General features: G+C 44.6%; 1 protein-coding gene across 1 annotated transcript; it reads left to right on the top strand.

Moving 5' to 3' along the window:
• The first annotated feature begins 1,362 nt into the window (after window positions 1-1,362).
• On the top strand, window positions 1,363-21,560 carry AARS1 (alanyl-tRNA synthetase 1). The gene is made up of 21 exons (XM_006199689.4): window positions 1,363-1,463; window positions 4,837-5,001; window positions 7,177-7,365; window positions 7,716-7,861; window positions 9,385-9,576; window positions 10,090-10,234; window positions 10,576-10,721; window positions 11,345-11,453; window positions 11,608-11,758; window positions 12,484-12,608; window positions 13,028-13,172; window positions 13,955-14,133; window positions 14,862-14,975; window positions 16,060-16,266; window positions 16,767-16,951; window positions 18,350-18,458; window positions 19,113-19,226; window positions 19,771-19,890; window positions 20,020-20,106; window positions 20,509-20,622; window positions 21,017-21,560. Exons 2-21 carry the CDS (start codon window positions 4,858-4,860, stop codon window positions 21,200-21,202), a joined length of 2,907 nt encoding a protein of 968 aa, XP_006199751.1. The 5' UTR covers window positions 1,363-1,463; window positions 4,837-4,857; the 3' UTR covers window positions 21,203-21,560.
• The last annotated feature ends 794 nt before the right edge of the window (window positions 21,561-22,354 follow it).

Below are 22,354 nucleotides of genomic sequence, written 5' to 3' on the forward strand. Positions count from 1 at the left end.
TGGGTAATTATCTGAATAATTTATGTAGAAAATTCATGTTTAGAAGAATGTGACCTTTGGGTTTCAATGACAATTTTTCTTCATGTGTATTGACCCAGTCATTGGGTGAATAAAAAAAATTTTTTTTAATCCATCTCTGATTGTTTTGTTAGCAAATGTGCTATCCGAACAGCAACAACTTTGGCAACGTAGTTAAGTTATTGGGACTACAACCAATATTACTTTTTGAAAGTACAATTTGTATGATTTTGGCTTTCCATTTTAATTATGGTAGCACGAAAGTCTGACCATTTCTTACATTGTTTAGACTAAATATGCTATTTTGGGCCAGTTTGGATCAGAACAAACAGTTGTCTGTCTAGGTTTTGACCTTAGCTGTCTTAACCTCTGGGTGCCTAAGTTTCCATAGCTGTTAATAGCAGGTTTTAATTGTCATTCATTATAAAGTTGTTCTAAGGATCAGTGTCTGCTGCATATGAAGAGCTCAACAAATGTTAGGTGTGATGATTATTATTAATGAGTCACTGTGAACTGGGAAGTTAACTCAAGTATTTGTTACTAGCTTTTGAGCTTGACCTTCTGTTTGTATAGTATGCTCTTTTACATAAAAAGAGTACGATTTTTCTGCAATATCTTTAACTCAGTTACGACCTGCAGCTCTATTTTATACCCTTTTATTTAGATATATGAGATGGTGTAGATAATAGTGGAGAGATTAAGAGCATGGACTTCGGAGTTAAACGTCTAGACAAGAGTTTGGATCTTGGCTCTTCAATTTACTCTTCAGAGTGAACTTTGGCAAGGCAGTTACTTTATCTGTAAAAGGGATGCCAGTTGACCTGCCTCATAGGGTTTAAAAATTAAATGATCTATGAAATGTTTAATATAATGCCTTGCATATAAATATTAAATAGTATTTTTCAAAGGCAAATCAAGAACCAGATGCCAATTCAATGATCTCTCAACGAGTAAGTTATTTCTTCCACATCATGTCCGAAAAGATCTGACAAGGACAAATGTATCGATGGACACAACATATCCAGAATCTCTGAGGTCTGCATGCTATTCTGCAACTATTTAACGAACATGACAATTTACTAAGAGCTGTGACCTCTACAAAACACGTCACCGTTTCCCCTCATTAACCATGTCAACAATTAGGACTTTGCGTAAGGATACCAACATGTCGGTCTCTGGCGGTCTGCAGCCTAACTTGTCATGTGACATGCCCCGTCCCCTCTTTACCCGCCATTGCATCAGCCGAGTTAGAGCCACCTTCCCAGGAACCAACTAATAAGCTGACTTGTGCTCGGCGTGATTGGCATGCTGGTCGGCCAATAATATCTAGGGAAGGTAAGGTGCAGCGGATCACTTTCCATCGGCGCGCTCTGATTGGACGAGGCGGTGCGTGCTGCGGCGGGTCGTGGACTGGGGTCCGTGCATCTGCGTGTCTGCGGGAACAGGTAAGTATGGGCTCCCGGCGGTGGGCTCTGAGGGGAGAGTTAGGAACTGCGACCCTCGGGAGAAGCAGGCGGGCCTCTGAGAGAGTTCTGTGATGCTGCGACAACGGCGGAGCCCGGCCAGGCACCGTGAGGCCTACGGAACCGCGGCCTGGGCTGGAACCGGGGCTGGGGCAGTCGCTTGGCGACACCGTAGGCGAAGAGTGGCCTTTGTCAGACCCCAGGAACACTGAGGGTGGGGTGGCTTTGGATGGTCTTCCTGAAGACCAAGATCTTGGGAGGATCACCGTTGTTACTGATTACTCTCCCAAAGCTGAGGTTTTAATCTGTGGTTTTAATTCTCTAGGGGCGGCCGGTCCAGTCAGGTGAAATCTGGCTGTGAGCCATTCTCAATTCTTAAAATTAGCTAAGTAACTGATACTAGTCCAGGTCCGTCTAGAGATGCTCTCCGTGCTCCATCGCGTTCAGCTATTACTTATTCAGACAGCCTGCGTTTCCGGTGTGTTTTAGGGTCATTCATAGTTTGCTGTTAAAGGATTATTATACCCAGTCGTGTAATAATACTTATTTGGCAACCATTGTACTAGATGCTGAGGATATGCCCATACAGGTGAGCAAAAACCAGTCATGATTCCCACTGTGCTGATACTTGAGGCCTGATGGGAAGGTGGACGTTAAACAAGCCCTCAAATGCATGTGGAAATTATAAAGGAAGACCCCTGGGGTTATGAGAATAAACTAGGGAGAATCTGATCAAGAAACTGAAGACTTCCTTAAATAAGGCTCTTTGGAATTGAGATACCAACGATGAGAAATTAACTAGGAAAAGGGAAAGAGTGTGAGTAGAGTTGACAGCAGACCTGACAAATGAAAAGTGTGTTGAAAGCTCCTCTGGCTGGAGCCTTTGTGTAAAGGCCACTGTGATATAAGATATTCAGACCTTTACAGCTTCTGCTAGGAAGTGGACTCAGAGATCTCTCCTTTGTGCTACCTCTGTGTCCCCTACAGCCATCCAGTATATTTATATTGAATAAATGAGTGAGTGGTGATAGTGATACAGCTTTTTCCTTTTTTAAACTTAATTTTCTTTATTTTTATTTTTTGAGGCAGAGGTAATTCGTTTTTTTGTCTGTTTGTTTTACTTACTTATTTTAATGGACATACTGGGGATTAGAACCCAGGACCTTGTGCATACTAGGCATGTGCTTTACCGCTTAAGCTATCTCTCCACCACATAACAAGGCTTTTAATAGTCCCAGCCTCCATAGGGCTTAACGTTAACATATTGGATCCTTTTACACCTTACTATAGTTATTTCTGCATATGACTGTCTCCCCATTAAGGTATAGATGCTCATTCATCTTGGTTCTCAGCATATTGTATGTATTTCCATATGATGAGTGAATAAGCAAAAATGGAAAATTCATGTCTCTTTTGGAATGGAACTTATTTACCTCAGTAGCACATTTAGAGGAGGAGCAGTGAACATTCTGAAACAGTTCTTTTTTTTTTTAACATTTTTTGTTGATTTATAATCATTTTACAATGTTGTGTCAAATTCCAGTGTTCAGTACAATTTTTCAGTCATTCATGGACATATACACTCTCATTGTCACATTTTTTTCTCTGTGAGTTATCATAACATTTTGTGTATATTTCCCTGTGCTATACAGTGTAATCTTGTTTATCTATTCTACAATTTTGAAATCCCAGTCTATCCCTTCCCACCCTCCACCCCCCTGAAACAGTTCTGATGTTGCTGTTCAGCCAGAGTTAGCACTGTGCATTCGTTTTTGCTGCTATTATTAAGATTCATTGAAAAAAAAAAAGGATTCATTGAGAGCCATGATGAGGAGGGACAAGGAAGACTGTGATGTGACAATGTTTATGGAAACCCTAGGCTTGAGTCCTTCGCAGGGACAAAAAGTTCTCAGCTATGGGGGTTTTAGTCAGCTCTTTGGCTCTTTCAGACATTGTTCCACCATCTTTTTGCCCAAAGGGCTTTTGTTTGAACAATGAGTTAATTGGGTTGTGGATAAATCAGTTGAAATTGTGGTTAAACATAAATCTGAGGGCCACAGTCTCATGTTCACAGTGTACATTTTTTCACATCATGTTCACTTTGTATCTCTGTATCTTCCTCCTAAAAAGGAAGAAAACATTGAGCTGTGACTTAAAGTAATAGTATTCCATTTGTTCCGGGTTACGAATTGCTTCCAAATACAGGATGGCATTTGAGCCTCACAACACCCACAGTGAAGTAGGCAGAGTAGATACTACGTTTTTACAAAAAAAGGAAACAAACCAAGAACAAAGTGACTTTTTTAAGGTTAGAGCTAGGTCTAGAATTCTAGAGACTTTTAGGTCATGTTGTAAATGAGATGGTTCCTATTTTTCTAGATGCCCAGTGCTACATAGCACTACAGCTCCATGCCAGTGATTGGTACCCTCCACCAAGGCCTGTCACCTCTCTCTGAACTGCCCCTCAGAGAAATCGTGTAATATACGTGAAAGCGCTTTGACATTATAAAGTTTAATTTCCTAATCTCCCTCTCTTTTGATTCCCCTTCTCTTTCACTCATTCTGAGTTCTACCTCCTCAGTGTGGCTACAGCATCCTCACTCCCCAGTAATCTAATAGCTGGGAAGGCAGCAGTTTACCAGTTGAGTTCTGGAGGTGCTTAGGCTAAGTGGAGGCTGGCACATACATTCCTGCTACTGGTGGGCAGTCCCTTGTACAGATGGACCCATCCCCAGGTCCACTGCTGCTGGCAACAGCCTCCCCAAGATGGTCAGCCCAAACCTAGAGACATTGCCTTTAGTGATATTGGAACTTTGTGTGGTTCTGGGCATGTGGGTTAACACACAGCTGAAAGAGCTCTTAGAGTTCATCCAGCATGGGCCTCTCCTTTTGGTGGTGAAGTGAAGTAACCCCCTTAAGGACTTGAAGCTAGGACTGGAACCCAGGTCTCCTTAGCCTCCCCCATCTCCAGTGCGCTTCTCTCCTACGATGAACGTGAGGTTTTTATTCCTATTTCCTAATTCCTGTCTGAGGGCCTGGCATAGTGGATGCTCTGTACATTTCTTGCAGTGAATGAATACGTGAAACCACCTCCTGTTCCAGTTGATGTGTTGGTGTATTGAACCTACTGAGGTTGGCATGGGAAGGAATAGCACATGGGGCTGTTGTCTGCTGGTGCTGCAGGTTTTGCTTCAATGATGATTCTAGCCTTGGACATTATAGCATAGAGGTTTTAGGATCAACCAGCTTACCCGGGTCCTGCTTTGACTTGGCTTGAGAGCTCGGAGTCTTGTGTAATGCTTTTTATCTCTCAGTTTCAATTCCCCTAATTTTCCTTCATTTTTTCTTTGGTTAGTTCCGTAGGGTTATTTTCAAGATGGACTCAACCCTAACAGCAAGTGAGATCCGTCAGCGATTTATAGATTTCTTCAAGAGAAATGAACACACCTATGTTCACTCTTCTGCCACCATTCCATTGGATGATCCCACTTTGCTCTTTGCCAATGCAGGCATGAACCAGGTAAGGGTGTTTTCCCTTCCTTTTTGGCTATTTGTCCACACTGGAGGCAGTAGAATCCCAGTTCTGCCCCTTACTGTGTGATCTTGCAGAGTTTATGTCATTGAACCTCTGTTTCTTTGCCCAGGAAATGGGGAATAATAATATTGCCTGCCTTTAGGTTGCAGTGAACATTAAAAATGTTTAGCACAGTGTTTGAGTAGCTGCTCAGACATGGTTATAATTATGATGAAAGACTCTGATACCCATGGATTAAACTTGTGTGCCTCTCAAGAAAAACAGAGCCTGTATCTAGTCTGTGAAGTTTTGCCTTCTCCCTAAGGAAGAAGCTGTATTTATTAGAATCAGAGGCTGGGTTAATCTTGCTGAGCCCTGACAAGACTTGTTATCTCAGCTGTTGTGGTTCTTCATCTTTTTGTTGCCTTTTTTTTTCTCTTTAAGTAAGTCAGTTCTTCAGGATTCTTTTAAAGCTTTGCTTTCATTCCTATTCTAGGCCATGCACAGTTTTATTGATTTTTTTTTTAACTTCTTTCTGGAAGCTACAGCCACTAATGCCGATTTGGATCCCCTGCTGAAGAAACTTTATTAGTAGGATTTGTGTTTGGGGCAGCTGAATTATAAAAGATATTTGAAAGTTTTGTTGTTGGAGAAAAGAATTTTCTCTTGAAATAATGGGAGCATCACAAGTTTATAAAGGCGTTTAAAAAGAGTTTTTCACATTATGCTGTACACCAGAAATTGATATAACGTTCTAAACTGACTATACTTCAATAAAAATATATATTAAAAAAAATAAAAGGAGTTCCTTTCAATATGCCTATGGCACTGAAAGCTATTTAATTGACTGGACGTGGTTTCAGGATAGATGGTGCCCTCAGGACTTTGCTTTGGAGGTTGTATGGGATTCCTGCTTAGCCCAGAGGACCCACCAGCATTTAGGATGTGCCTCACTCTGGGATAAGTTGACATTTTCTTTTCTCTCAGGTCTCTTCTCTGGCATGGAAAATTAGAGGCAGCAGGAACATTTTCCACCTTGTATAACATTAACTATGAAATTATAAAAATATTTTTAGTTGTATGTATGAGTCCTCTGCATACACCTGGAATTGGGGACACTCATTTTAGGGGGAGTCTTTCAAGATAGTGGGTTTTCTGGTACATCGGAACGATTCTGTTCTACTCAAATATACCTAGGCATGGGCTTTGTCTTCTCCATATGAGCTGTTGTACTTGGTGGAAAGACCACACACAGGGTCCAGTGTTTATAGTCTCTGAATAACAGTAACTAGTAGCCTGCATAGAGCACTTGCTATAGCCAGGCGCTCTTCTGTGTCTTATGTACATTAACTCATTAATCTTCACTCTGTACTATCCTACTGAGGCATGGAAGACTCGTAAACTGCCCAAGCTCACGAAACTGGTAAATGCTGGCACATGAATTTGAAGCCAGATGGTCATCTGCTTAACTTATGTGCTCTACTGCCTCTTAATAAGAAATACCTTGACTTTTTTTGTTTTTCTGCTTCTTTGTTTTTTTTTTTTTTTTTTTGAGTTAGTATATATTGGTCATCTGCTCTTTTTCAGGTACTATTCTAGGTGCTACAGAGCTGAGTAAGAGAGTTTTTGCTTTTAAGGAGTTTACGGTCTAGCACAGGGCTGTCCAATAGAACTTTCTGTGGTGATGGTAATATTCTATATCTAATCACACACCAGCTTAGTGTGACATAGTGTGACCAAGCTGTGCTGATTTTACTCCTTTAAAAGGTTTCAAAAAAATTTTTTTTTCCTTGGCACCTTTACTACTAAGCCAGCACATCAGTTTTAGAATAAATTCTTCCAGAAAGATGGGATAAGCCCTGTCAGAGCCTTGCGAGGAAGCACAGGTTTTACTGCATCAACTTTAGCTGTTATCTCAGCTCTGCCAGGGCTTTCCTTTGTGCAGGTGGTGTTACTGACAGTGGTGGGATCATTAGAGAATTTGGACCAAGGAGGAGTTGCTCCAAGATAGGCTACTTCTTTTGCAGCCCCAGCAGGCCACCTGCCTCTGATAAGTTTCTGTATTGCAGGCTAATCAAATCCAGAACTGAACAGTTTATATGTGGTCTCTTCCTGCCAGCATGTGACCATCTGATATATCTGTAGCTCTTTAAGAGTTGAAATGTTTCCCTTCTTTTTTAGTTCAAACCCATCTTTCTGAATACTATTGACCCATCTCACCCCATGGCAAAGCTGAGCAGAGCTGCCAATACACAGAAATGCATCCGGGCTGGGGGCAAACACAATGACCTGGATGACGTGGGCAAGGATGTCTATCATCACACCTTCTTTGAGATGTTGGGTTCCTGGTCTTTTGGAGATTACTTCAAGGTAAGTTCAAAGAGGAGATCTGTTTGGATTTTGAGCAAAATGTTCATTTCTACTGAGGGAAGTGGGTTCTAATTTTGCTTGTTTCAAAATACAGAATATCATGTAGGAGATTCAGAAATGAAAGGCATTAATTCTAAGAATTCTTGGAAGCTGTACTTGTAATTTGATGATTTCAGTTTACATTTGGATTTCTTGTGTAAATTGATCCTGAATGTGGCTGTTTATGGTGAAGATACTGTATTTTTATATCTGTGTTTCCAGGAACTGGCCTTTTCATACTCAACACTAAATAGATTTTGGTTTGGCCATGTTCCACATCTTTTTTGTTTGTTTGTTTGTTTTTTCGGTAGGAACTGGCATGTAAGATGGCTCTAGAACTTCTCACCCAAGAGTTTGGCATTCCAATTGAAAGACTCTATGTTACTTACTTTGGTGGAGATGAAGCAGCAGGCTTAGAACCAGACCTGGAGTGCAAACAGATCTGGCAAAATTTGGGGTAAGAATGCGGCTCACATGTTGAGAGTATGGAAGAGTAAATTGATTCCTACACTCAGTACCAGAGTGAGGTCTTAAAACTTGGGGCACGTTTGAGGTGGAGTTGGAGGTGACTGAGAGTAATTATCCTTTGGTGCATCCATCGCTTCTTAGTAGGTTTAATTGATCATTCTGTTGTTGAAAGCCAACATAAAGAGTCTCTCATTTTTGTCCTTTTCGTATGTTTGTTAGAAATTGTACATATAGTGCATATGTTATGAAATATCAAACTATACGGAAATGTAAAAAATAGGAAATGGAAGATCCCTGTGATTAGTCTATGTTAATAGTTTAATATCCCAGATATAGTCTTCCAGGCTTTTTTCCCTGTTTCTGTAGCCCTGCATGTACATGTGTGTCTTTTTCAATGGAGTGTACTCTTCATGTGAAACAGTTTATTTCTTATGGAAATGTAATGGCATCAAACATGTCTAGGACAAAGGAAGTTTTGGGTTTTTTTTTTTAAACATAATATAATCCTAAAATAAAATAATATGGCATAAAAGTTAGCATGATAGATGAGCAGTGTGTGCTCTGTGTCTTGAACCTAAGACAATTTATGAAGTGCTGCCTCGGGGAATGCAGGTGGGGTGATGTTCCCCTGTGGATAGATGGGATTCCCATGATGTCTTTGTCTCATTTTTTTGTTCTTTTTACTTAAACTCTCTTTTCCTTTAGTGCATAGCCTTTTAGTACGCTTAAGCAGTGTTGCTTCTGTTGTTTTTTTTTTTAACTTTTAGTCCAGGTATATTATTCCAATCCAGCTTCCCCTTGTACTTCGTCTGAAACCCCTACTTGATTAGACTCTATAGTCTAAATGTACTTGGATATTTTGGGTAGTGACGCATGTGAAATTTAAATACTGATCTTGACTTTTTGAATCCACTTTACTTGGTTTATGTATATCTGTACTTTGTTTTCAAGCAAGCATAATCTTTTTGGAGTGCTCTGTTTTCTAGCAACTCTCAGCAGAATCAAATATTTTGGAAATGTTTTAATCTTATTAAATTCTGGGTATCATTTTAAGATAAAAAAGATGACAAATTGGGGCATAGTGAGGTGACTTTAAATAATCAACAGCTTTTTAACACTTATACTGTCATACAATATAATTGTTTTCATTTATAAAAATGAAGGAACATTTGCAAAGAAATGTGGAAAGAGATTTGTTTAAATTCTGTTCATATTCAGCATAAAAGTTTTCATTTTTATGTGTTCCTTTCTAGGCTTTATCTGTATCTTGGCATATTTTTATTTAGTTATGTCCATAGCACATGTATATTTTGTATTTTATTGTAGTCTCTCTTGAGAAGAATCATGTCCTGTTTCTTGATCAGGATTTGTATGCAGACTCAGGATTAATAATCACCAAAGAGTGAGCCTTCTTTCTAGAAATGCATAAGGATCTCCTTTTGTGGTGGCTGCACGTCCGGTTGGAATCCTGTCAGCGGCTGTAACTGGGCTTATCTTCCCTACTACGTGTAGGCTGGATGACGCCAAAATCCTCCCCGGCAACATGAAGGATAACTTCTGGGAGATGGGTGACACGGGCCCATGTGGTCCCTGTAGTGAGATCCACTATGACCGGATTGGTGGTCGGGATGCTGCACACCTCGTCAACCAGGATGACCCCAATGTGCTGGAGATCTGGAACCTTGTGTTCATCCAATATAACAGGTGGCCGTGGGGTCCTGAACAGCTAGGAGCGGGACCTTTCCTCAAACCAAGTAGAGAAAGAGGAACTCAGACACATGGCTGTCTCCTTATTCTCATCTTTGGGGACAGTGGAGCAGTACTACAGCAGGCACTGAAGGCATCATGGGATCTTGGGGACATTCTTTAAATTTTATTTCTCAGATTTTTCCTCTGATCTCTGGGACAAGGCTGGGCTTATTTTATTAACTAGTTTTATTCTCCATAATATCTGCTTAAGTGATATTCCTGTAAGGTCATTTTTGCTGTAATTTCGACTGCTCTTTTAAAGCCCATTTCCTTGAAACTTGCCTCACTCTTTAATGATCCCCAGAGTATTTCTTCCCTTTTTCCCTCCATTCCCTTCTCCCACCAAAATGGGCAGAGGCAAATGGCAGACAGTCACAGCCTGCAAACTATGCTAAGTGAGTTTACCTGGCAGGGAGAGGTGGCAGCCTGTGTCCTTGTTTCATCTTCCTCTTTCTCTGGATCATGCAGGGAAAACGATGGCGTTCTGAAACCTCTTCCCAAGAAAAGCATTGACACAGGAATGGGCCTGGAGCGACTGGTGTCTGTGCTGCAGAATAAGATGTCAAACTATGACACTGACCTTTTTGTCCCATACTTTGAAGCCATTCAGAAGGTACTGGTCCTATTGCAAACTTCTGTGGAGGTTTCTAGGCTGGACTCTCTCATTAGTACTGTCAAGTATAAAAGTCATATGCTTTGCCATCTGAGGGTACTTGTGACCATCTGCCAACCTAACACAAGGTCTCAGCCCAAGGCACTGTAATTTAGTGTCTGCAGGGGCCTGGCTGGAGGCTCTTCACTCCTGCTGCTGTTGCATTTCTTGGAGTTATAGGATCTGGCAAGAGGGTCATTCTTTTTCCTAATGCCCCCACAGTCCTCTCAGAATCTCCCAGGGTAAGACAATGCCAGAAGGACTGATTCCTGATGAGCTACTTCCTGGTTTTTAATCTGTAGGGCACAGGTGCCCGGCCATACACTGGGAAGGTGGGTGCTGATGATGCTGATGGAATCGACATGGCCTACCGGGTGCTGGCTGACCATGCTCGGACCATCACTGTGGCCCTGGCCGATGGCGGCCGACCTGACAACACTGGGCGAGGGTAAGTGTGCTATACGTGGAACAGGGTTAGGACTGACACTGACGCTGTGAGTATTTTGACTCTCTCTGGAACTTAAAGTCACACTTCATCATTGTTTCCTTTGTCTTCTAGTTAGTTGGAGGGATCCCTTTATTTTTTTTAAAGATAAAAGGAGTTTCAGCTCACTTCAAAGAGTCATCACTATATTAAATCTTTGCTGCTAAGTACGAGATGATAAGGACTGTATTTAAAGTTATCTGATAAGATATTGGCAGGGGCAGGGTAGATAGTAATCCCATTACTGACCGGCAGGACCTGGGATTGTGGGCATCAAGTCAGCTATCTGGTCTATACTTCTGGCCTCCATCTCTGGTTCTGCAGAACAAGGTTGGAAAATAAACCAAAGTTACCCCAGCTCATCCTTGATGTGTATTTGTGGGTATGTTACTGAGTTTTATGCTGGAATTAAAGTTAATGACCTTAGGGGAATGCAGAAAGCAGCAGGCTTAAGAAAAAAGGAAGTCTCTGAAAGAGAAAGACTAAAAAGTTGGCCATATTGCTTTGGATGGAACTCCAAAGGACCCACTGCAAAACTCTTGGTTGGGAGTGTTGTCTAGCAGGGGACTGGGTTCTGCCTCTTACAGGTATGTGTTGAGACGGATTCTCCGCCGGGCTGTTCGATACTCCCATGAAAAACTCAACGCCAGCAGGGGTTTCTTTGCTACATTAGTAGATGTTGTCGTCCAGTCCCTGGTAGGTATATTTCCTGCTTACCTCGTCTGTACTAGAGCACATACCTTAAGAGGGGTAGGGTAGGGAATAGCATAGTGTTAATGAGAATTTTTAGAGGGGTCATGGCATAGGTCCTGGCTTTATTGGGCCCACATCTCTGTTTCCCATTTGCCAGGGAGATGCATTTCCTGAGCTAAAGAAGGACCCAGATATGGTGAAGGACATCATTAATGAAGAAGAAGTGCAATTTCTCAAGACTCTCAGTAGAGGGCGCCGCATCCTGGATCGGAAGATTCAGAGCCTAGGAGACAACAGAACCATTCCCGGTAAGGACCAGTCTGTTCCTTTCTTCATCAGCCTGATTCATTCTGGAAGGGACAAGCCCATTTTTCACAAACTGACATTGGCTCCTGTGGCTCCAAAGGCTCAGCATCACTTGGTTAAACTGTTTTTTGTGTAAAATGGGGTTTGTAGTAAGATTATAAAAGTAATATATTATCGTGGCAAAGTATTCAAACAGTAGAAGTAAAAAGTGAAAATCCTCTTTCCCAAGCTCACTTCTCAAGAGGTAACAACTCTTAAGAATTTGGTATATAACTATTTAGGACTTTTCTCTATTTGTATACAAATGTGTATATGTAGTGGTGTATCTGTGTGTGTACATGTGTGTACACAAACAAAAATGGGAACATATAGTATACACTTCTGCAAGTTGCTTTATTTTTTACCAGACAGGAAAATTAATTCCAAAAGATTATAATTTTTATTGAAGTATAATAGAAAGTACAAGGGGAAAGCCTGATGAATTTCCACAAACTGAACATACTTGTGTTCAGATTAAGAAACAGAACTTTTTCAGGGACCTCTTGTGCTTTTTCCAGGTCAATTTCAAAAGATTTGATGGATTTTCTGACAGATACACAGAACCAATACTAACTTGCCTGCTTTATAATCCTTTCTGTCACTGCTAGTGTCCTCCTGGGAAGGGCTTGGGCTGGAAAAGAAAGGGGCCGTCTCTGCCATTCTTACACAATTCCTTTGTGCTGTGTAGGGGACACTGCTTGGCTCCTCTATGACACCTATGGGTTTCCAGTGGATCTCACCGGACTGATTGCTGAGGAGAAGGGCCTGGTGGTAGATATGGATGGCTTTGAAGAGGAGAGGAAACTGGCCCAGGTAAAGCATCTGGGGAGTGAGGAAGAAACTCAGCACCAAGCAAGCTGGCACTTTTGCTACAAAGCAAGAGTTTCCTTCCATTCATGTCTTAGAAATTCTGTTTTTCCCAAGGCTAGTGAATCTCAAGTTGGGGCAGTTTGGCCCTCCAGGAGCTGTTTGGCAGTAACATGTGAGGACATTTTTTAGTTTTCACAGCTAGTGGCAGATCATCTAGTGGGTAGAGGCTGGGAATGCTGCTCAACATCCTACAGTCAACAGCCCCCCAGAACAAAGAATTAGTTGGCCCCAAATGTCAGTAGTGCCGAGATTGAAAAACTGTTTTAGAGCTTTACATTGAGCATTGTTTAGCAATTTGGGGCCCTTCAGAGTTCTTTTTCTCTGACATTAAGGTAACTTGTGCTTATTTCTCTTACTGGCAGCTGAAATCACAAGGCAAGGGAGCCAGTGGGGAAGACCTCATTATGCTGGACATATATGCTATTGAAGAGCTCCGGGAAAGGGGTCTGGAGGCAACAGACGATTCCCCGAAGTATAATTACCATTCAGACTCCAGTGGGAGCTACGGTATGTTACTGTGCTCATCTGGAGTGGTTTTCAAGAGAAGCGTGTAGATTAGGAACCCAAGACATCCATGGTAGCCACTCCTGTGGTACTGTGTAGTCAAGCTAAGTGATTTTATAGTCATGGAGATCCTTGGCAATTGATCTTCTTACTCGTTATTTTGGAATAATTATAGATTCACAGGAAGTTGTAAAAAAGACATTACCAGGAAATTACTAACATCTTGCAGGAAACAGGGAAGTTAACATGGATACAGTCCACAGTGGCTGTTGAATTTTGCATCATGATAGTAGCATCCCAAAGTTAAGATGACTTAAAGAAATATACAGGCGGTACACATTTTTGCTTTTTTTGTTCCAGCAGAGACCTAAATCTATCCAAAGAAGCCCACAAAATGAATACATTCTTTGTGAATTGACCTTGGAGCAGGGAATTTATTACTATCAAATACCTACTAATCAAATTCACCAGGTTTCTGCTCAGTAGCTCAGAGTTAGGGTGGCCAGCTGTCCCATTTTCCCAGAACTGTCCCAGTGTTGACACTGAAAAAGTGTCACATCCTGGGAAACCCCTTGGTCCCAAGCAAACCAGAACAGTTGGTCACCCTACTGAGTGTTGTGTTCTCCCGCAGAAAACCAGCACATTAAGTCCTTTTGTGGAAACTTGCTTCCAAAATAAAATTAGACAATTAGGGCCTACAGAAAATCTGAGAAATAGAATCCAACAAAAGCCAGATAAGAATATGTGAATTAAGTCATCGACACTGTTTTTCCTCTTCTGTGCAGCGTTTGAGAGCGCAGTGGCTACAGTGATGGCTCTGCGCAGAGACAAGATGTTCGTGGAAGAAGTGTCCACGGGACAGGAGTGTGGAGTGGTGCTGGACAAGACCTGTTTCTATGCCGAGCAAGGAGGGCAGATCTATGATGAAGGCTACCTGGTGAAGGTTGATGACAGCAGCGAAGATGTGAGCCAACAGTTCTTCCTTGTTAGCAGGGGCGGGGGTCCAACAAAGGACGGGGCTGGGACCCAGGCAGCTTTTCTGGCTCCTCAGTGCTCCCAGCTTTGAGGGGCACATACTACCTGTCTTTGGGTTGCATTTCATGGTATTTCTGAAGCTGAGGGAGCTGCTTCTTGTACTGTGTTGTCTTCGTCACTGTTAGGTCCCCTAGGAGTAGGATCCTTGCAGCCTGGCTGCTTAGGTTGATCCTCTGTTCTCTACGCTTTCCTCATAAATGAAGAGAGGCAGCTCTCTGGAGGGCAGATGTCCTTGTAGAAGACTCGGCCTCTTGTGCTGCCACTGCTGACTTTATGGGCTTGAGGCTCCTCATGGTGGCTTTAATTCTGTAAGATGCTCCTTAATGGAGTATGTGTGTGTGTGTGTCCGTGTCTGTGTATATATATACACATACATGTGTGTACATGTAGAAAGTACTGTGTGTATACAATGGTCTGTAGGTTTATAGTGGTGCATATGTGTATATAAATAATTATATATTAGGTAATAATGGTATATACGTAAATTTACACACACACACCAGTAAGAAGAGTCTTAGAGTCTTAGTGTGTGTGAGTATAATTTGTATATATAAAGGGAGAATTTACATATGATACATTTATATATCTTTTTATATGTACACGTATGTATATATTTGGATTTATTTATTTATTGGTCTCCTCCTTGACTCCTCTTAGAAAACCGAGTTTACAGTGAAGAACGCTCAGGTCCGAGGAGGGTATGTGCTACACATAGGGATGGTCTATGGCAGCCTGAAAGTGGGGGATCAAGTCCGGCTGTTTATTGATGAGGTGAGTTGCTTGATGCTGGTTAGTAATCATCTCCCCTTTTTAAAAAAATAAATTTCAGCTTTATTGAGGCCTAAAGGGCCCAAATGATATTTAAGGTGTACACTAAGGTGATCTGATACACGTTATGAAAAGAATTCAACCCCTCCCTTGGATTCAGATTGGTCCATCATTATTGCCCCTCCTAAGTGAAATTGTAAGTAGGCTATTATAAGTAAGGTACAGGAGTGAGTTTTGTGAGGGACGTGACTGAGAGTTAAGTCTGTGTGTTCCCAAGTCAGACCACAGTGATTTCAGTTGAGATCCTATAGACTCATTTTCATGGATTGCCTTTCTCCAATTTAACCTCAAATACTTCTTCAGGAGCTAAGGATCTTGTATTAATGAGGAAATGGGTTCTGCTGCATGTGACAGAGCTCTAATAATGGTAGCTTAAAACAAGATGGAAATGTGTTTCTCACCTGAAAGTGTAAGCTGATGCAGAGGTCTTGCTCCACGAAGTCATAGGGCCCAGCTCTTCCTTGCTTTTTGTTCCACCATCTTTCCTGGGGTGCTGTCCTTGAGTTCATGGTCCAAGAAGACAGCTATCAGATCTGTTTTCTAGGCCAGGGGTTGGTGAACTTTTTTGTAAATTTCCAGATAGTAAATATTTTTGGCTTTCTGAACCATACGGTCCCCATCACAACTACTCAACTCTGCTGTTGTGGCGCAAAAGCACCATGGATGATGTGTAAACACTCACATGTGGCTGTGTTCCAGTAAACCTAGTTATAAAAATGGACTGCTGGACAGATTTGGCCCACAGGCCATAATTTGCCAACTCTTGTTCTAGACAGTGAGAAAGAGGAGTGGGGCGGCATGTTCCTTCCCTTTGAGGGTGTTCACTTCTGCTCATAGCCCACTAACCAGAATTTAGTCACATGGCCACAATTAGCTGCAAGGTAACCTGGGAAATGTAGTTTTTATTCTGGGTAGCCTTATGTCCAACTAAAAACTCTAGTACTTGGGAAAAAGTGGGCAGCAGGGGCTGGGGGCTGACCAGCAGTCCATTGTAGACCTTTCCACCAGCCGGCTCTGCCCCTTACAGCCCCGACGGAGGCCTGTCATGAGTAACCACACAGCCACCCACATCCTGAACTTCGCCCTGCGCTCGGTGCTTGGGGAGGCTGACCAGAGAGGCTCCCTGGTTGCTCCTGACCGCCTTCGGTTTGACTTCACTGCCAAGGGAGCCATGTCTACTCAACAGATCAAGAAGGCTGAGGAGATTGCTAATGAGATGATTGAGGCAGCCAAGGTAGGTTGTATTACATGTGAGTTCTTGGGTCATGAACTTCACACCTTCCTGCACCATCGCTTTCTATCCATGGAGCCTCAGCAGCCCAAATGCTCTTACTCTGTCAAACCATATTCTGTCCTGCACACAGATTTGCTTAAAGCAGTGATTCTCAACTCTGCTGAGTAGTGGGTAGTGGTGGTGTTCAGTGGAGGGGCTTAAGGGGAGGTCTTTGCTTCACGCCCTCCTTAGAACAATCAGAGCTTTTATAGTTAGGTCTGTTTTACATATAGCACATCCATTTATGATTTGGTTCACGGCTTAACAAAATAGTTAGAAATTCCTATTTTGATCCCCTTGGCTTTATATGTAGGGCCTTATTTCAAGAGGCTCAGGGCACATTATATGCAGAACTGGGATTAGAAATCCAGAGCCCTGCCTGTTTCTATCCCTACTGCTTCCTACTGCACCTCAAGAGAAGATCTTTTCCCATCCTTTTCTCTGTCTTCTATCCATGGCAGCCCGTCTACACCCAGGATTGTCCTCTGGCAGCAGCTAAAGCCATCCAGGGCCTGCGGGCTGTGTTTGATGAGACTTATCCTGACCCAGTGCGAGTCGTCTCCATTGGGGTCCCGGTGTCTGAGCTGTTGGATGACCCTTCTGGTCCTGCTGGCTCACTCACTTCTGTTGAGTTCTGTGGGGGAACGTGAGTACCTTAGGGAGCAGTGGGTGGATCTGCCTCTTATTCATTTGCATTACCCTTGGAGGATGTAGGTAGTAGCTAGACCAGCTATCATTTGAGGTTGAAGTAAAGACCTCAGAAATATAGTTGCCAAACAGCGTTCCCAAGAATCAGCATCCTCAGGCTTCCATCAGAAGTCTGATGTTGACATTTACGGGGTTTGTGATTAAATGTTCTTCCTAGAAGGGGAAGGTGAAAAATGTTATCTTAACACTTACCTCACAATTGCTTGCTCTTGGTCTCTGAACTGATGCTGACAAGAAGGCCGGTGAATTCGGATTCAGCAAGGACATGGAGCTTCTGACCTGGTCTGAGTCCCTCTTCCTTCCTGGAGCCTCCCTTAGTTCCCTTTGCCAGCTTGAGCAGCATCTAGGGAATTAACCTCATTGTCTCAGAGCCCCTGAATCAGGCCCTGTGGTAGAACCAGCTCAGTTTGGCTATTGGACGAGCCCCTTGTTCTGCCAACTTGGACTCCTCCTTGGCCCTTGGGGTCTTTCTGTGATGGACTGCTGGACTGGGAAATTCCTGCTTCCCAAGGAATCTTGGTGAAAAGAACATTCTCAGGCCATGGTAGAGCCCATCCATGGCCTCCTGTGGGCCTCAGGGAGGCAGAGACAGGTGGACGTGTGGAGGGTGGGGCAGGGGTCTGGGAGGTCACATTCCAGGCTCCCTTCTGTGCAGTTGAATTGGGGCCTTTGAATGAGTCCCACTTCTGCCATAATAATACCTCTTTATATGACACTCTCTAGAGCACAGGAAACAGCTTTCAGAGACTTTACATCATCCTCGCAGGATGACTGAGAGTTAATGAGCATTTGAGGTTCTCTGAGCAAACGGGGACTAAAACCTATGCGTTTAAAGGGGTTGTGGTAAGATTTTAAAGGTGACCCTCTGATACTTCTAGCTATTGAGCAGGGATAGAAGAATGTAGCTTACTTTCCACCAAAGAGTACAGAAAATCTGAAGAAGCAGAGCTCACGAGCAGTGACGTTTTACGTACTAGAAATTACGAAGCACTTTCATTTGATCTCATTTGATTTTCACAACAGTTCTGTTGGGGAGTGTTATCCCCATTCTATACATAAGAAAACTGAGGCTCAGCAAGGTTATGTCTTGCTCATTGTTACAAAACAATGCTCAGCCCCAGCCAGGCCTTCTCTGACTGCCTTTCCCTTCCCAGCCAGAGCTGTATTCTGAAATGCAAATGAAGGGCCTCTTCCCACTTTCCCCTTGATGGAGCTTCCCTGGGAGCAACTACCTCATATAGGGCTCATGTCCCCAAGCCAAGGGCTCCCTGGGTGCGTTGAGGACCGGGGTGCCCAGTCTTCCTCATCGCCATGGACTTTGCTTTCTGCCATTCAGTCACCTGCAAAATTCGAGTCATGCGGGAGCTTTTGTGATTGTGAGTGAAGAAGCCATTGCCAAGGGCATCCGGAGGATTGTTGCTGTCACAGGTGCTGAAGCCCAGAAGGTGAGCGGGTCAGGCTGGTTTGTGGCTCATGTGAACAAGGCAAGAGAAGTCTAGACTCTGAATCCACAGTGCACATGGTCCTGTGGCTGCTGCGGTCAGAATTGGAGGTGCAGTGCTGCCTCCAAAATACCCTCCAGATACCCCTGCCTGGCAGGAGAAAGCCACCGCCACACAAGGCTTTCTAGCTACCTTATGTTTAATCTTTAAAATATATGTAAATTCTGTGCCACAACATATCTGTGTTTAGGAGGGTAAGCCATAGTTTCTGTGCCCCCAGCACTTAGCTGTGTCTCCCTAAGAGTACGTACCTAGTTTGAGAGGCATGGACCACGGGGACAGTTGCTCTGGGGATGGGGATGTGCCCTATGTGTGCCGAAGCTTGGGGAGTGATCATTTCGTGGGGTGTGACAGGATGTGTGAGTTCTCTGTCAGACCCTGAACCTGAGTTCCGCTGTCGTGGTGTGTGAGGAAAGTGCTCCTTTCTGGGGCATGAGGTTGCAAACGCTTGGTCCTTGAAGGAAGAGAAAGTTCTGGCGTCTTGGGGTTGTGTTGTTCCATGACCTGCCGTCAGTGTTTGCCACAGTTGTTTATAGATAGAATCATGAAGCTGAAAGTTACCTGACCTGGAGTTTACAGCTCTGACTGTCCTCCCAGGCCCTCAGGAAAGCGGAAAGCTTGAAGAACTCTCTCTCTCTCATGGAGGCCAAAGTGAAGGCCCAGACTGCGCCAAATAAGGACGTGCAGAGGGAGATTGCTGACCTTGGTGAGGTAGGGACAGCCTCCCTCCTCGGGTCCTGGTTCTTAGCACACAGGGCCTTTGGACTGACTTCTATTGTCTGGCATTCTTGTAAGGGGGACTCCATGGCTCTTGGTTCTACAGACCCCTGGAGCCTGCCAGATGCCCCCATTGCCAATGGCAGAAGAGCCCATTCCAACTCAGTGGGCACTGGTGTGGAGGGAGTTGGGGGAGCGCCAAGTGCCCACTGTCTCCAGGCCTCCCATGTTTGTTGGTTTTCAGGGTCCTCCCATTAGCCCTTCACAGGCTTTGTTCACTGCCTTGTAGGAACCAGGTCTAACAGAGGGTCCAGCTCTCTCTAGTCTGCTCCTTTCTCTCCAGCCCTACTCGCTACAGCTGATGCAGTTGTTCATAAAAGGGTGGGTCTCAGGCCCAGTGGATGCCTTTTTGTTTTTGTGTTCTCTCTCCTCTGGACGCTACGGGGGGACTTTGCTGTTCAAAGCCAGAAGGGTGGGATGGGCTCACATCCTAGCTCCTCATGGTCGAGATCCCAGCGGTGTTCTGTTCTGGTTCTAGGCCCTGGCTACCGCAGTCATCCCCCAGTGGCAGAAGGATGAATTCCGGGAGAACCTCAGGTCCCTGAAGAAGATCATGGATGATCTAGACCGGGCTAGCAAAGCTGACGTCCAGAAGCGAGTGAGTCCTGGCAGTGCTGGTGGCTGGAAGGGAACCAGGACAATTTCCCTAGCCGAGGCTGTGCAGACTGCTGGGTAAACGTCTGGGCCTTTGACCTGAGGCTACTCTTCTGGACTTGCCTCCTTGCAGGTGTTGGAGAAGACAAAGCAGCTCATTGACAGCAACCCCAACCAGCCCCTTGTCATCTTGGAGATGGAGAGCGGCGCCTCGGCCAAGGCAACCCAGGGGCTGGGGCTCCACATGCTGCTCTGTGCCTGTCCACTGCTTGTCTCCTTCTCTTGGGATCTCAGCCCTTTGGTGGCTGAAGTGTGAACTCTGTGGCCCTAGCAGAGTAGTTGCCTGAGGACCCACTCTCTGGGACTGAGGTTAGGCTGAGCCATGGAGAGGTCTGGTGGCTGGAAAGCTGTGGCTCCTGGAGGTGGAAGGCAAACCTCAGAGCCAGAGGGTGGGTGAGGCACTGTGCTTGAGTCCTTCATCCAGGCTCCTGGGACCAGAACCTGCTCTTAAAAGGGGTCGGGGGTGGGGGGCTCTGAAATGAGCTCTGCAAACCCACTGCACTTGTGGAGAGCATGGTCCCCTTTCCCAGGGCCATGGCCTGATGCCAGGTTTTCCTCATAGGCCCTGAACGAAGCCTTGAAACTCTTCAAGACACATTCCCCTCAAACGTCTGCCATGCTCTTCACAGTGGATAATGAGGCTGGCAAGATCACGTGCTTGTGTCAAGTCCCCCAGGTCAGAATGCCCTGCAGTAATGCTCACAGCACTTCTGTGCCAGTGGGAAGTGATGTTTTCAAGGAACTAAGTGCTTATAGTTGTTTGCCAAGACCCATGTTTGTGTACCCCCTGTTAGAAATGGTTATTCTCTTGCCCACCTGTTTGTCACCTCCCCAACAGCCCTTACCCTCATGCCCTCCCTTCCCTGGTGGATATGTTTGCCTCTGCTGGATGATCCCTGGCTTTGTTACTCAGTATGCCCACCCTGGCTGTCTCAACACCCGCAACGTCACTCAGGGCAGTGTCACTCAGGGCAGGTCTGCTCCCCCATCCTTTTTCTTTCCCTTGGGTCTCTTGTCTCCCTCAATCCCATCCTCTGTCCTGACTTCCACTTCTCTTTCCTGTCTTCTAGAATGCAGCCAACCGGGGCCTGAAAGCCAGCGAGTGGGTACAGCAGGTGTCAGGCCTAATGGACGGCAAAGGTGGTGGCAAAGACGTGTCTGCTCAGGCCACAGGCAAGAATGTGGGCTGCCTGCAGGAGGCGCTGCAGCTGGCCACTTCCTTTGCCCAGCTCCACCTGGGAGATGTGAAGAACTGAGGGGCAAAAGTGGCTTCCACTAGGAGGCATCTCCCCTCATCCGGATGCATCCATCCAGCCAAGAGCTCTCCATCCACCACAAGGACATTTTAATCTTGGGACTGTTAAACAGCCCTCTGTGTCCTCCTAACCCAGCAGTAATTGGAACTTAACCCGGGAGCCAGCCTGACTCAATGCCCACGTTACATTTCTGCCCTCAGCACGTCAGTGCCGTCTATTTAGAACCACTACCCCAGGTTTTCTATTTATCGTTGTTACGCTTATGTCTATAGAAAGAGTTCTCTGTAGACCCAAAGTTCTGGGTCTGCAGGGAGAAATCATTTTTGCTGCAGAGAATAAAAAGGACCATGTGCAATAATACTTGATAATGCTATGTGATCTCTTACCTTCCCTCCCCTCCTTAGGCATCCCCAGGGTGACAGCCCGAGGTTCTCTGGGTGTCTGTAGAATAACTGTTGTGGCTCCAGCTGGCTTCTGGTTGCAGTCCTTACTGAGTCCAGCCCCAGACCCCAGGACTTTGGAAATAATGGGTCCTGGGATTGCCTAAAGACTTTGGTGGAGGTGGCTCACAGAATAGGAGGGTGAGCTGGAAAGAGGCATTAATCATTCAATGAAACATGATCTACGGGGTTACTAGAAAGAGAGAGAGGCTCCTTTCTTGGAACCTCTTATAGAAGAACCTCTCCCATTTCTTAGGCCCATGTCCCTCTTCCTTTCTTGATGTGCAGGTTGGGTGTGAGGTCAGAGGTGTTCTTTAGTATAGGAGGTGTTAGGATACAGTTGCTTCCCCCTACTCCTTAAACTGCTTAAACATCATTGCTGGTTCCTGGGCCTGAGTTGGACAGTGAGGATAGAGAATCTGACCTGGTTCTTTGTCCACCCAAGTCTGAAGATAGCTGGGTTTGGAAGCAGTGGTGTATGGTACTGGATTGTGCTCGCTATGGCTGATTTCTGTCCCCTGGGTACAGCAGGCTGGCTCTGGAGCCCAGGGTCAATCTCAGCCCTGCTAACTCAGAGGGAGGAGGAAAAGCAGATCTATGCTGGGAGGAGAAGCAGAGGCCGGCTGTCACAGGCCTGGCGTTGAGGGGCTGGCCTCACTTGGAGGATGAGAAGCAGACAGAGGGTGCTGAGGCCCTGGCAGCAACAAGTGCT

Source organism: Vicugna pacos, chromosome 9, assembly GCF_048564905.1.
Source record: "Vicugna pacos chromosome 9, VicPac4, whole genome shotgun sequence".
Lineage (NCBI taxonomy): Eukaryota > Metazoa > Chordata > Mammalia > Artiodactyla > Camelidae > Vicugna > Vicugna pacos.

What these genes read in the sequence shown, in the direction of transcription:
- AARS1 (XM_006199689.4), top strand. Translation starts at nt 4,858, where the DNA reads ATGGACTCAACCCTAACAGCAAGTGAGATCCGTCAGCGATTTATAGAT. An exon ending in CTTTTGGAGATTACTTCAAG is followed by an intron (nt 7,366 to 7,715) that starts GTAAGTTCAAAG and finishes TTTTTTCGGTAG; the next exon opens with GAACTGGCATGTAAGATGGC. An exon ending in GTGTTCATCCAATATAACAG is followed by an intron (nt 9,577 to 10,089) that starts GTGGCCGTGGGG and finishes TGGATCATGCAG; the next exon opens with GGAAAACGATGGCGTTCTGA.